This window comes from Excalfactoria chinensis, chromosome 6 (genome assembly GCF_039878825.1).
Source record: "Excalfactoria chinensis isolate bCotChi1 chromosome 6, bCotChi1.hap2, whole genome shotgun sequence".
Lineage (NCBI taxonomy): Eukaryota > Metazoa > Chordata > Aves > Galliformes > Phasianidae > Excalfactoria > Excalfactoria chinensis.
Window position 1 is genome coordinate 2,912,890 of NC_092830.1, and position 15,681 is coordinate 2,928,570.

The 15,681-nt window shown below is 47.4% G+C and overlaps 1 protein-coding gene across 1 annotated transcript; it reads left to right on the plus strand.

Annotated features, from left to right (window-relative positions):
• Nucleotides 1-12,902: 12,902 nt before the first annotated feature.
• Nucleotides 12,903-13,232, plus strand: LOC140254013 (beta-keratin-related protein). The gene has a single exon (XM_072340185.1). The coding sequence runs from the start codon at nt 12,903-12,905 to the stop codon at nt 13,230-13,232; it is 330 nt and encodes a 109-aa protein (XP_072196286.1).
• Nucleotides 13,233-15,681: the final 2,449 nt, after the last annotated feature.

The window sequence follows — 15,681 nt, forward strand, 5'->3', positions numbered from 1 at the left end:
CAGTCTTCTCACGAATCCTTGTACATACACTTTCCCAATTCTCTCCCCTGTTCCACCTGGGAAGTGTATCTAGCACCGAAGAGGTACACAGCTGCACATCAAGGGAAAAGCACAACAGAGACACAGACTCTGTCGAGTGCAGAATTACAGAAGGAAAATTCTTTGCAATGTACGGTTCCTGTTCATCTTGTGCTTAACACTGGTTCTGGGAGCCCCTACTGATCAGCAACACAGAAGTTGTATAGCGAACACAGGTTGGCTACAACCCAGTCACAGTCATACATTTATCCATAATTGGCCCAAAGCTCCTCAATGATAGCCCTTATTCTTAATACATAGCAAGGTTTTGACAGCGTAGCTGTATATTCCACAGAACGTTGTTTGGGCTGTTACTGATCTTTTCCTGCTATAAGCTCAGCACTGGTTTCTGTGGGTTACTTATCAGCCAAGGTCATTATGATCAATAATGCAATGGCTTCATTCCCTTCCTTCCCTACAGAATACACAGTGTGCACTGAGACAGGAGCAAAGTTCACCAAGCAGAGCTAGAGCTTTATACAGTATTGATGAATGGGCTAGAAATTCCACCCATCTTCCCACTGGAGAGCTGGTCCTTGCTTGGAGCAGGGGAGAGCAGGGAGGAAGAAGTTCATGTTTATAGAGGCCAAACACTGGGTGTCAGTACGGTGAGGCAGTGGGTGCTGTGTTTCAGTAGTAGTAAGAGCAAAAGCACCTCAGCTGGAGAAGATATTTTGTGAGAGCAGTATTCAGGCTCTTGTTAATTGCTGGTGAAAATGCATAGATGATGGTGCTGATTAGGTAAAAAAGTAACGAGCACATTGTAGCTGAGAATTTGCTCTATCAAACATAGTTATTGTGTAACTTGTGACTGTTACAGCTGTGGCAAGGTTCGGCCTGGTTTGGCCCAGTTCTGTGACAAGGGGGCAAAGAATTATAGAATCATAGAATTGCTCAGGTTGGAAAAGACCTTAAAGATGATAGAATCTAACCACAACCTAACCATACTAGCCTAAATAACAACGCTCCGCTAAATCAGTCAAAGGGACCTATTGACCCTTGCCCCAGGAAAACATGGCAGACAAAGGGAAAAGGTGGGGAGATGGACCTAGATGAAGGAAAAAGGCAGCAAAGAGCTAAGAAAAACTTATGTCTTCTTGGAGCTGTAGTTCATCCTTCTCTTCTGAGATCAAGAAATACTAAAAGCCCACAGAACCACAGCATTAACTCTATAACTCCCAGTGCCCTGCATGATATATGATGTGGAGTACCAACGAAAAAACATCAAATCATGACAAGCTTCCATGGGAAAAAAAAATAATAATAATAAAGAAAAATAAAAAAAATGAGGCACTGCTTTTGAAGGAAATAACACATCTCATATAAAGCCCACAAATATTTGCCCCACTGAACCTGGGCCACGCAAGATAAATTTTGAACATCGGTGGATTGTGGTATTATCCATTCTTTCTTGGTTGTGAGGGGAAACCAGTTGATGAGAGATGAGATGGCTGAGATACTTCATGCCACCTCTTTTGCCTCAGTCTCTATTGGTGAGATTGATCGTTCTCAGGGGATCAAGCCCATGCTGATGGAAGACAAAGACAGGAAGCCGAATCAAGCCTTTATTATCCAACAGGAGTGGTTAGCAACCTACTTCATGCCACTTAAACACACATAAATCGATGCCTTGCATTACATCCTAATATCTCTTGGAAAGAGAGAGGAACAGGGAGAGAAAAGAGATAGGTAGAAATGAAAAAGTAGGTTGGATAGGCAGGAAAGGAAAACTGGACCACCACCCTTGGTTCCTGCATAATCTGTGGTCCACTAATGTTTTGCTGTCGCCTGCAAAGTTGACTGTTGGTTGAGTCATAGTTTGTTTACTTGTTGAACAAAGGAGATGTTTTGCATATGTATCTGTAATTTGGAAGTTGGGAGTAGGGGAGAACCAGCATTTGTGGATGCATGGAAGGGGAATGATCACATCACTCCTTTCCTCCAGTTGAGCCAGAGGGTGTAGAGATCCTGCCCCTCATCACCTAAGCATTTCTTTCAAGAAGGGAAATAACTCAGACTTGCATAAGAGGAGTAGGGTCATCCATCCTCAGATGTATGGTGTGCCCAAAGGCAAGCACTTTTTGTTCCCTGTTTCACTGCAGACTAAGCACGTGAGTACACAGAACCTTCTCCATCAAGCACTTTTGGTTCCGTGTTCCAACTAAGTGCAACTAAGTGCACAATTTCTGTTTCTTCTTTTCCTCTAAGCAACACCCCAGTGTTTGAGACCCTGAAATAGTTTTGGAGACTTTCCACGGGATCCTACACTACTCTTTGGATCATACAATTAATGCATTGTTCATTCTTTGGGTCTCCTATTGCCGTTCTCTACAGCAGTAATCTCAAGCTTAACAGAGCTAAGGAGAAAGAGGTAAAAAGAATATGAGATATCATACATTCTACAACCACAACGCTGATAATCAAAAACACAAACCGACATAGTTATGTCAAATGAATATTTACAAGCCATTTTTCCCCATCCCGTGAGCCCCAACAAGTTTAGCATTGAGGCAAGACAGGATCTAGGACTCCATTCTTCAAACCAGTTCATCTGGTTACACGGCTTGGAAAAATTCTCAAGTCGGGCTGGTGACCTCCTTTATTTTTGTGAGGGCTTCTTCAGCAGAAGTGGTGGCATTGTGGATGGTGACAGAACGTTCTCTCAGTTAAGTTCAGCTTACCAGACACTCCCTCATTTAACGGTAGTAACATATATAGTACTAACCAATTTTGTAATGCCATTTTGGACACTTGCTGGAGCTAGGCATTTAATTCTCTGAGAGAATATTAAGTCCAATTGCTTAGAACGTGTTCTTGCCATATTCAGTTTTCCAAGACATTTCCAAAACAAAGAAAGACTTGCTTGTACATCCTAAGGATCAGGGGTTGCCAAAGATTGCAAAAGGAAGGATCTCCAGGTAGAAATCCTTCCCTTGTGGCAGCCAGCCCTTAAACGAGGCTTGGGGATTGGTGGAACCAGGAATAACCTTCACCTGTGCCCCCAGGGCTGGCTGTGTCCCTTCACCTTCACTGGGTGCTCAATCACTGGTTCAGGCTGTGAATTAGCAATTCCCATACACTCATAAGGATTAGTGTGAGAATACAGATTTCTGTCTGAGCAGTCTCAAAGCATGCCCAGCTGGGGCATGGTATTTCTTAGTCTTACATCTTCAGATGGAGAAGATTCCATCTTCAGAAACCAACTTTTTACATGGGCAGTTAATGATAGCACAAGGGGGACTGGTTTTAGACAAAATGAGGAGCAATTTGTACTAGATGTCAGGGGCAGTTTTTCACTGAGAGGGTGAGGTGCTGGAACACTTAGGAGACTGTAGATGGAGGCTGCTGGAACTGCCCAGAGAAGCTGTAGATGTCTCCTCCCTGGAGGTATTTGAGGCCAGGCTGACGGGGCCCTGGGAAACCTGATCTAATGCTTGATCTAGTGGTAGGCAATCCTGCATGCAGCAGGGGAACTGGAACTAGTTGATCCTTGAGGTCCCTTCCAACTCAAGCCACTCTGTGAGCTAAAGGGGGAGTTGGTGTACATCAGTATATTGATGATGTGATGGGCCTATCTGGCAATAGGGGAAATTTCCCACACGTGCACAGGAGAGGTAGTGACATCCATCCTCCAATGTACTCTGCACCTAATTCAGAAAGAACTTTTGACTCCCTGTTCCGACTACAAACTAAGCTCACCATTGCTCTTCATTCTTCGTCAAAATCAAACAATTTTGCACCAGTTAAGACACTGGAAAATTTCTGGAGATTCTTCCGGAGGTTGTTACACACCTACTGCATTTAGACATTAGACATTATTTAGACAATTTACAAGTAGAGCAACTTCTCCACTACCTCTAGGGCAACCTTTTCCTGTGCTGTTATGGGTATACAGTGTAGAAGTGCAATGCTCTTTGGCCCGAGTAGCTATGACATTGTTTTGGTACTAAATCCTGTATTCTGACTCTGCTCTTCCTGGGGTGCCATGCTGCCACAAGACTTGCTTTTCAAGGTCCAGAATAGTATTTTGGGCTGTGGCATGGGGTTTGGATATGTTTCCATTCCTCCAGTCATTGCTTCCACCACTGTCAGCACATGGCATTTGCCATGTTCATAGAAGTCTGTTGGAGTGTGATATAATCCATCTGCTGGTACTTCCCATATTTATATTTCAGCCACCATTCTCCATAGCAAAGAGGTTTTATCTGCTTTGCTTGCTTAATTGCAGCACAAGTTTCACATTCATGGATGATCAACGCAAGAGCATCCATAGTCAAGTCCTGAGATCATCTATAGGTTGCATCTTTTCCTTCACACCTCAGGCTTCGCAGGCCCACCAAGCTAGAAACAAATGGCTATAATGTTGCATGACCAGATTTATATGAGCCGCTTCAGTCCTAGCTGCCCACTCCACCAACTGGTCTTTTTTGGTTCTACTTGGGTACGTGAGCATTTATGTGACATACTTTTACAACAGGCCCTGATGCCCCTACTCCCATCTCACTCAGAATATTTATGAAGGAAGGTGGCTAGAGAGCAGTTGACTTCTGCTCCCGTGGTGCGTTGCTCTCCTTTCTTTGTCTAGCAAGCTAGTCTCCCTCCTGTAACAGTATCAGATGCTTTGTTGAAGTCAGGCAAAACAACGTCCGCAGCCTTTTCCTAGCTCACCATGTCGGCTTTCTTCTCCTAGGAGGTGCTGTGTCTAGTGAAGCAGGAGTTGCATAGAAAGGCGTGCAGACTGGGTGCGTTCACAAAGTTCTCCTGGGCATGCTGTGTGATGGTACTCAAGACGATGTGCTCAGTGACCTTCTCTTGTACTTTGAAATTGAAAATTTCAAGCATTTTAAATCCTGCATGTCTGCTACCTCCGCCACATCCTTGTCTCTAAATTGGAGAGATATGGCTTTGAAGGGTGGACTATTTAGTGAATAAGGAACTGGTTAAAGGTCAACACCAGAGGGTGGTTGTCAATGGCTCCATGTCCAGGTGGAAGCTGGTAATAAGCAGTGACCTCCAGGGTTCTGTCTTGGGTCAGGTACTCGTTAACATATCAGTGATACAGATGATGGGATCAAGTTCACTCTCAGCAAGTTTGCTGGTGACACCAAGCTAAGCAGAGCATTTGGTGCATCAGAAAGGAGGAATGCCATCCAGAGAGGCCATGATAAACTCGAAGGGTGGGCCCATGTGTACCATTGTGTTCAACAAAGCAATGTACAAGGTGTTGCACTTGGACTAAAGTAATCCAAGATATGCATACAAGCTGCAAGAAGTCCTTGAGAGTAGCACTGCTGAGAAGGTCTTCGGGGTCCTGGTAAATGAAAGACTAAACGTGAGCCAGCAGTGTGTGCTTGCAGCCTGAAGGCCAGTGCTATCCTACGTTCCATCAGAACAGGGGTGGCCATCAGGGTGAGGGATTTTCCCTCTCTTCTCTGTCCTTATGAGGCCTCCTCAGGAGTATTGTGTCCAGGACAGGAAAGATATCTAGGTTTTAGAGAATGTATAGAGGAGGGCCAAGGAGATGATCAGAAGGCTGGAGCCTATATGAAGATGGGTTGAAGGAGCTCGGTTTGTTCAGCCTGGAAAAGAGAAGGTTGCTTGGAGATCTCACTGTGGCTTCCAGTATTTAAAAGGAGTTTACAAACATGGGGGAAATCAACTTTTTACACAACAGATAGTGATAGGAAGAGGGGGAGTGGTGAGGTGCTGGAACAGGCTGTTCGGAGAGGTTTGAGCTGCCCCATCCCGGAAGGAGTTCCAAGGTCAGTTTGGATGGGGCCTGGGCACTGTACTAGTGCCTTATCTAGCAGTTAGTAACCCTGCCTGTGGCAGGGGGTTTGGAACTCAAAAGTCCTTGAGGTCCCTTCAATCTCTGATTTCTAATCTATGACTGCTATAGGGCAGACTGTCATCTATTCACCTGCAGGCATAAGCATTGTACTGACAGCCTTTGCCAGCATATTTTTTCTCCTATATGTGCTCAATGCTGAAAACTCCTCCTTCCAGGTGCTTCCTTCCCTCACTGCCTGCCCCGATTCAGGGCAGTAGCCCCTCTGTCTACCAAGAACTCTACCTCCTCACCCTGTTCCGCTAGCTTTATTTGAACCAGTGGATCAAATAGGGAAAACTCCCCAGTCCCCATCAAGTAGATTCCACTTCTGCCATCATCAGATTGCTTGTCCTTTTTTCAAGGCTGGGACAATCCTCCTCTCAGCGTCCTTTCCCTTTACATTTCCTACATCATTAAGGGGGAAGAGCATTGCTAGCACAACTGGGGCATTTGCTAACCCAGTGTCCAAAACCTTGACGTTTTCTGCACTGATTTCTCCCTAAGGGTCCATTTCTTCCTGCATTCCGTATAGCTGCCACAGTCGTGGTGGCTACAGTCTTGCTCCGTTTCCAGATCTTACCTATTTCTGTATTTTGATAGACCCTGCATGCTTCCTCTAAAAGTTTCTTTAAATCTCTAACATCTGGTTCCTTTCATTTTTGCAGTTTCTCCCGGATTTAATTGTCTACATTCCACTGCCACATTCGGGTCCCAGCTGGGATCTACTGTGGGGACAAAATTCTCCATCTGCCCTTGCGGGATTCGGGCAGTAATTTGAGCCTGGACGTGAGTCCTAGCCGTGTTCAGAATCAATTGTTTTTCTGTCTCTGTGAACTGTCATAGTTTTGTGGTGTTGCTGTCAATATTCCACATCATAACATCATGTGCAGTATGGATCATTCATACTCCAGTTCCGTAGAATGGTAGCATCCCGGGTGCTCAGCTCTCGGAGAAGAACTACATATCCCGGAGGACGCCACAGCCAGAGATAAGTCACGGGAGGAGGACATCTATAATCTCACTCCCAGGCTGGAACTCTCTCTCTCTCTCTCAGACTCTCAGGGAGTGAGAAGCATTCCTGCCATGTCGCCTAGACTTCACAGTAGGCTTCTCAGTTTTCGGGGACTCTCTCTCTCTGTTTTGTTCGATTTATTAGCCTCAATCATTGTATTCTGATATCATATTTAGTAAAATAAGTTTTCCTCCTTAGATTGCTGCCACTGTTTTATTTTCCCTTCCTTTCCAGGGCCCCGGGAGGGGAAGGAGGGGAGGCCCTATGGGGCGGCTGCCCTGTCACGGATACAGGTAAATCTAGGTAACCTGTGACATGAACTCATCCAGCATCACGTCTATATCCGCCCAATCGGGATCCTGCTTTTAGAATCATTTCAAATCTTTAGGCGACCCCTAGTGGATCGCTCCTATGTTCCTGAACTACGCATTTCCAGTTGTCTAAATCGCTTGTTGCAAACGGTATCTTAATTCTAATGGGTATGTAGAACCCACTGCTTGTCTGACAGAAGCTTGCATAATCGTTCCTACCTTGCTACGAGTACGGGCTGTGACTGGTGACAAGCCCCTCTCTGTCAGTTCATTTCCTTCTCCTCATTCTTGGGTTTCTGCTCTTATAACCTTCTTCTTATCACCTTCTTTGTCTTATAGCTCTCTTTCCTTCTCATGGGTGGAACATAATCCTCCAGCCTTTCCCTTATTTCTCTTACTTTTAAACATCTTTCCCCAGTGCTACATGCTGAACAGCGTCGTCTCAATCTTTCACCCTTCCCTCTCTTTTCCTTCTCTAAGGCTAATACTAAAGAATCTTGTGGAGCCAGATCAGTCCCACATTCCTTTTGCCATTCTGGATGATTTCTAAGAGTGAAAGACATATCCGCATATGTTACTTCACCCCATTTACTTTCCCTTTTTAGAAACAACATTAACTGAAGGAGTATTTTATAATTTAATGATCCATTAAGGACCCAGCTTTCCCCTTCCTCTAATTTAAACTGGGGGCTTTCCCTATTTGATCCACTGGTTCAAATAAAGCCAGAGGAACAGTGTGAGGAGGTAGAGCGCTCAGCAGACACAGGAGCTACATATTCAGTATGAAATAAAAAATCAGAACCAGCAGGGGAGAACTTTGTAAATGTAGTAGGGGCAACAGGGGAGGCAGAAAATTCATTTCTTAAGGCTGTTACAGTACAAGATTGGGAAACAGACTGGTATACATGAGTTCTCATACTTAACTAACACCTCAAAACCATTATTAGTATGAGATGTACTTGGACAAGTAGAGGCAGAAATAAAATTTCAAGGGGGCAAAATAGAGTTTAAAGTGGGAAATGGCAGATGGATAAAATTCCTGAGCCTGGCCCACAGCCAAGAAAGAAAAGGTGGTGGAAATATGAGCCTGTATCTTGGATGAAGTGTTCCCTGGTGTTTGGGCCACAGAGTCCCCAGGAAGAAGTAAAAGGGCACAACTGGTAGTAGTAAAGCTTAAGCCCAATCCAAATTAAACAGTATCCCCTGAAATTAGAAGATCAGAAAGGGGTAAAAGCAATTACTGACAAATACATTCTAGGTTCACTATTGGTAGAACGTGAGTTAGAATTTAGTACTCCCATACTACCTGTTAAAAAGCCCAGTGGGAAAGGCTATAGACTAGTTCAGGATCTAAGAGCAAGAAATAAGATTGTGGAAGGTTTACACCCAGTAGCTGCAAGCCCAGTACACTGTTAACGAGACTCAAGCCAGAATGGAAATTCTTTACAGCGTTAGGTCTGAAAGATGGCTTTTTCTGCCTCCCTTTGGCTGCAGAAAGTCAAAAATTGCTTGCATTTGAGTGGGAAAACCCAGATTCAGGAAGAAAAACTCAGTTAAGCTGCATAGTGTTACCCCAGGGATTTAAGAACAGCCCCAACAGTTTTGGAAATCAGCTAGCCAAGGAGTTGGAGGAGTGGGAGCCTCCCTCTAGCAATGGAATTCTGCTACAGTATGTAGATTATCTCCTGATTGCAATGGAGACCGAAGAGGAATGCTATCAATGGACAGTAAGGCTTCTCAATTTCCTGGGGCTAAGTGGATACAGACTATCACAGCAGAAGGCCCAACCAGAGCAGACCCAAGTAACCTGTTTAGGTTACACGCTGTCAGGAGGACAGCGTGAACTAGGAAAGGAGAGGACAGAAGCAATATGTAGAACTCCCATGCCCACTGCAGCAAAGGACTTGTGGACTTATTTAGGAATGACAGGATGGTGCTGATTACAAATTCATAATTACAGACTATTAGTAAAACCGTTATAGCAGCTGCTGAAGAAAAATCCAGCAAAATTAACTGGGAATGGAGAAGCTAAAAGAGCGTTCTGGGAACTAAAGCAGAGATTGATGGAGGCCCCATCCCTGGGACTCCTGGATGTGTCCAAGCCATTTATTTTATTTTCATGCGAAAAACAAGGAATAGCTACGGGGGTGCTGGCACAGGAACTGGTGCCATACAGAAGGGCAGTATCTGGCTTCTCTAAACAGCTGGATGAGGTAAGCAAGGGCTGGCCTGCCTGCTTGAGAGCGATAGCAGCAGTAATCTGAGATATACAACGAGCACGAAAATTTACTATGGGACAAAGAATAACTGTATTTGTACCACATACAGTTACCACAGTTTTAGAACAAAAAGGCCACCTCCCAATTCCTAACATATCCTGGTCGAAGAGGATGACGTAATGATAATGACAGTTAACGCTGTAAATCCAGCTTCCTTCTTCAGTGGAAATACAACCAAAACCATAGCACATGATTATCTCCAGACTGACCTGCGGAACAGAACTCAGACTGACAACAGTCGGAATGTAAGGTAGTTTATTTTAAGGGTATACACTGGCACACTGGGGGGCTTGCGCCGCCCCAACTGCGCAACTAGTGTCCATAAGCAGTCATATTTATACCACACAAAATACATGCTCATGATTACACACAGCAGGTATTGCTAACTGATTCTAGACAGTGGGTTGTCCTATGCTAATTAATTCCTTGAATGTTTTCTTGCTTTCCACTCCTTCTTGGACATGCGTAGTGTACAGTCAAGTCAGTTTGAGTAAGTTTTCTTTTATGGTGATTGGTCCAGTTTCTTATCTGAAGGTTTCAGGCCTGCAATTTCAGGAGCTTCTTCCTTTGCAGTGTGCTATTGATAAGCGAAAGCCTTGCCCCCATTCCACCAAACTCCTCCCAACTCCTGCCTATTCCTAGTAATCCCCTTCCTAAACTTCACTAGACACAGCACCTCCTAGGATAAGAAGGCCTAGCTCCTGGTGAGCTAGGAAAAGGCTGCGGACGTTGCTTTGCCAGACTTCAGCAAAGCATCTGATACTGTTACAGGGGGGAGACTAGCTTGCTAGACAAAGAAAGGAGAGCAACGCACCACGGGAACAGAAGTCAACCATTCTCTAGCCACCTTCCTTCATAAATATGCTGAGTGAGATGGGAGTAGGGGCATCAGGACCTGTCTCTGCCATCCTCCTTTGCCTGCTCTTTCACCAAGGGGCAGCATGACAGCATTTCAAGGCATTGCCAAGTGATCGGGCAAGAGGCTAATGGCTGTGACAGCACAGAAGCTGCATTTCTGCAGGAACAAGGACGTGAGGTTGTGCCTAGAGCCCTTAGCATGTCTCAGCTCTTTTCCCTCAACGTCCCTGATGCTAACGTGCGGATGGATGACTCAGAGTGAGGTAGAGCAGAGGCTCCTTACAGTGGCTCAGCAACTCCTGGTCAGTCACAGGGGGCCTGCGAGGGCCACCTGGCAATTAAAAGGCACTACCTGTGCCTCTGTGTCCCCTGCCAAGAGAAAGGAAGCCAGGTTCTCATGGCGCACGTCTGGGAAAACAAGCGACTAGGGAAAGGGCCCAAGGCCAGTGTGGTCTGGCGAGAGAATGCTGAAGCAGAACCACTTGGCGGTGGCCCGCTTCCAGGCCTGACTCAGCAGCCTCCCTCCTTCACCAGGGCCTCCTGGTGCTCCAGCCTCTCCCCGGGCATGCAATGAGTAAATCCAGTTTGGTAAGGCACAGCCCGTGCCCTTCCCACACAAAACACTCTGACTTTACCCAAATAAAGGAAACAGCTGGAAGCCTTTGCAGGTCAGGAAATTGTGTGCATCATCATGGCCGGGGGGAGCAGAGACGCGCTGCGGAGCTGCCTGGCCCACTCCAGCTATGGTCTCAAAGTTTCCCTCTCTGCATACGCACAATGAAGTTTCTCACTGGATCACAGGGGGCCTGGGTTGAACATCAGCTTCCACCCTCACGCGGACATCGGAGTCCCCTGTAGAGGCTTGCCTGTGCTAGGAGCTCCTGCGTAGCCCGCCGGCACCACTTTTGCTCAGGGTAGGCTCAGCCTGTCAGCGCAAGGCACGTGTGCCATCCCTTCAGCAGTGGTCCACACACAAAGCCCTACCAAGCGGGAGCCGTGACCTCTGGGATGGGGAGGAAGCGCACAGCACCTGCGCACGGCCTGATTCTTCTGCAGGTCTTCACCAGCAATGGCAACGAGGCCTCTTGCGAGCGTCGGCCTGAGGAAGAAACACAACCGCCATCAACCAGATTGCTTCAGCCTTACGCAGCATGACAAGGGAGCTAAGCATTTCAGGTGAAGGAAGAATGTCTTTCATCTGCCAGCAGAGCTTGGGAAGCCAAAATCACCCTTTCTGAATGCGCTTTGTGTTTTTGACACTTCAGCTCCCTCGGGGCCATCAGGCGCAGCATAAATAGTTGCCTCGTCTCCCAGCTACTCTATTCCCTGCTGGGGCCTTGCTCTCCTCTGTGAAGCCGGTAAGTCTGCGATCTCCTTGCTTTCTGTCTGCTCACCGGTCAGAATGCCTCCCAAGGAGGGGGCTGCATTCATTTTTCCTGCCTTGTCCTCCACAAACGGTCTGGGGCTACCAACCGTGCCAGCCTGTATCTGGGGAGGGCGGTTGGGGAGCGTGGCTTTTTCATCTGAAGCGGGGCGTTGCAGGGCTGCTTTGAAAGCCACTCAAGACCCTGGCTGTGCGGCCAGAAATTTCTAACCAGTGCCTTGGCCTCTTCCTCCACCATCCCCCACCAGGGCGGCAATGCACCTTTTGCATTATTAGCGCGGCCTGGAATTTCCTCAGGAAAGCTAGTTCCACCAGAGGTGTCTTAGTACGCAGTGTCTTCTGTCTTCAGTAGCCCTGTTGCGCTTTGCTTGCACTTGTCTCCTTCTGAAAGAAGCGGGGGGAGTGAGGGGGGCAGAGCAGCAGAGCTGTCGGAGCAGAAGGAGAGCTCTTTTTACAGGGAAAAGCCGTTGAGGAAACTAGCTGAGGTCTTGCTTCTGGAAGAATAGGTAACCACCCACTGGAAAGAAAGGCTCAAGTGCAGGACCTCCACAGAGTAATGCTGAGAGTGATGCTTTTCTGTTGTACCGTAGAACATCCTTCCCCCCCGACCGAGGAGATAGCAGCGAGGACAAACTCATCCCCCCCCCCCACACACACACACCCCACATCCCCCCGGAAAGAGTTAGCGTCCTGTTCCTCATACCTTTCTCAGGATGTGGTGTGAGGAGGAGCCTCTTCTCACAGATGAAAATTCCAGGCCAGCCTTCAAGGCTGACTAGAATGATGGCTGTGGGCTGTGAGGGAAACGCCCTTGCAGCCTGGACGTGGACCCTTGATCACGGAGCAAGGGCGAGTTGGAGAGGGCCTCCGCTGGGCACACTGGGGAGGGACAAGACAGACTGGAAAGGAGCTTCAGCTGGACGGGAGGAGCTTCCCTCTCTGACCGCCATCCCTAACCTACCCACCAATACCCATCCCCAGCCTACCCAGATACTCACACACTCCCCCTCAGCAGCCACGGCAGGGCCTTCAGCTCTTGGCTCGTGACACCAGAGCGCCTTGAGCGGCAGCTCGAGCCCTCAGCGGCAGCTCGAGCCCTCAGCTCACTCTCCCCTCCATCTTGCAGAGTCACCTCCGTCCTCCGCCAGACATGTCGTGCTACGGCCCGTGCCAGACAGCCGCCTGCGGCCCAGCCCCGCTTGCCAACAGCTGCAACGAGCCGTGTGTCCTTCGTTGTGCTGACTCCAGTGTAGCGATCCAGCCCCCACCGGTCGTGGTGACGCTGCCGGGCCCAATCCTCAGCTCCTTCCCTCAGAGCACAGCCGTGGGATCCACAGCGTCGGCTGCCGTGGGGAGCTCTCTCAGCGCTGGCAGTGTGCCCGTCGGTGCTGGGGGCTCCCTGGGGCTGGGGGGCTTTGGGTGGTCAGGGCTGGGCCGTGGGCTCTGTGGGACTCTGGGACGTGGCAATGTCTTCTGCTAAAGCCCGTGGATCAGCTGCCTGCGCATGAGCACCGCGGGTCTTGAAGGCAGCCCTGGAGCCAGCCCTGACGGCATGGCCACGGCCTGCAGAGGAGCCGAGTTCCCACCGACTTCTCCTGCTCATCGCCCGCCCTCTTTCCCCTGCTTACTCTCCGTGGTCTTCCGCTTTCACTGAGCTTTACAGAACGCCCAAAGGGCACTGCTGAAGCTCTCAGCTGTAGCCTGTCCCTCTCCTTCTCCCATTAAAGACATTGAGCATCAGCTTTGGAAACGAGTCTCCTTTCCTTCTCCCTCCTTGCCCAGCCCCCGCCAGCCCAGTATGCAACAGACTTCATCTCCTTGCAAAACTCTGGGGGACTCTGTACAACTGCGCAACTAGTGTCCATAAGCAGTCATATTTATACCACACAAAATACATGCTCATGATTACACACAGCAGGTATTGCTAACTGATTCTAGACAGTGGGTTGTCCTATGCTAATTAATTCCTTGAATGTTTTCTTGCTTTCCACTCCTTCTTGGACATGCGTAGTGTACAGTCAAGTCAGTTTGAGTAAGTTTTCTTTTATGGTGATTGGTCCAGTTTCTTATCTGAAGGTTTCAGGCCTGCAATTTCAGGAGCTTCTTCCTTTGCAGTGTGCTATTGATAAGCAAAAGCCTTGCCCCCATTCCACCAAACTCCTCCCAACTCCTGCCTATTCCTAGTAATCCCCTTCCTAAACTCTGCCTAAACTCCCCCAAGTCTTGGCTATTCTTGGTAAATCACATCCCAAACTCCATCTCTGAAGTAAGGTTTCCTCCCTTCTTTGATTTCCATGGTATTGAATTGAGCCCCCCCCCCCCCCCCCCATACATGTACAGCGGGCCCCCCTGTACAGCCCCCCTGTACAGGGATTATCCTAGGGTTTCTACCTTTACTCAAGACAACTGAAGTATACTCCAGCTGCCTGGACCTAAAGGACCAGCCCTTGAAGGACGCAGAAGAGACCTGGTTTGTGGGTGGGATACAACAAGGTCAGTGCAAAGCCGGATATGCTGTTACCACTTATCAGGACATAACAGAAGCACAGCCTTTGCCAGCTGGGACAACTGCACAGAAGGTAGAAATTGTTGCTCTGATGTGAGCCCCTAAGCTGGCTAAAGGCAAAAGAGCTGATATCTGGTCTGATTCTAGGACTGTAAGTCCCATTGGTGTTGTACATGCTCATGGGGCTATATGGAAAGAAACAGGGCTGTGAACAGCTCAAGGGAAAGGAATCAAGCATGCTCATGAGATTCTGAAGTTGTTAGAAACAGTTGAGGAAATGTCATGGTTTTGCAATGTTGTAATTTTGCTATCAGTATTCCACATCATAACATCATGTTAAGCATAGATAATTTTGACGAATCTGCTGCTCACAGAAGGAAGACTACATGTCCCAGGGAGCACCACGGTCAGTCAAATGACCAGGACTATATAATCTCACTTCAGTGCTGGACTCGCTCTCTTGGATCCTGCCAGCCAGGGGGAGAGCCGTGTGGGAGCGTACCAGCCGTTTCGCCTAGAGTTACAGTAGGCCTCTCGGTTTCGGGACTCACTCTCTCTTATTTTACTCGATTCGTTAGCTTTAATTCCAATTATATTGTATTATATTGTGTTATTCTGTATTCCGATATAGTATTTAGTAAATAAGTGTGCCTCCTTAGATCGCTGCCGCTGTATTTATTTCCTTTTCCCTGTTTTTCTTTTCCTTCTGGGCCAGCGGCCTGCGGGCCGACTGCCCCCCTGTCTTGGGTGCAGGTAGATTTTAGGCTAACCCACGACAGGATTTTGGTGGAGAATCGGGCAAGTTGCCGTTTTGCCGTTTTTTTTTCAGCTGTGGCAAGTTGCCGTTTTTTTTTTCTGCTGTTCTTTTAGCTTCTTACAGAGCTGCAGAGTTTTTACAGAGTTTTCTCGTTAAGGAGCTATCTAAGTTTACGTTTCTGCACCTGGGAGCTTGACCTTGAAAAGTCCGGGCGGACCGCCAATACCCCGGAATAGTTTACAAACTTTGAGGTCTTGAAATCCAGGCAGACTGCCAACAGCCCAGTATATTTTGTAAACTTGAGCTCTACTTTTTTTTCCCCGCTGTTGAAGAAAATAAATAAATAAATAAATAAGAATGTGGCCTCTAATTGAATTATTTTGCAAAGCATTGCATGCTATTGGTTCTTCCGTTGTAATGATCCAAACCTATTGGGCCATAATTAAGCTCGCCACTTTTATCTATGGGGCTATAGGCATATACAATCGATTGAAACCATTTTTAGAAATGCTTACTTGGTACCTGCATACAGCTCCAGAAGCTCCAAAAGGAGCAACTAATATTACAGAAATGGTGGTTTTCGAGCATGTTCCTCGTTCTTTTTTTTGAATCTTTTATACAGTTTTTGAAAGCCCAGTTGACCACACTGTCAATTGAGTTTCTCGT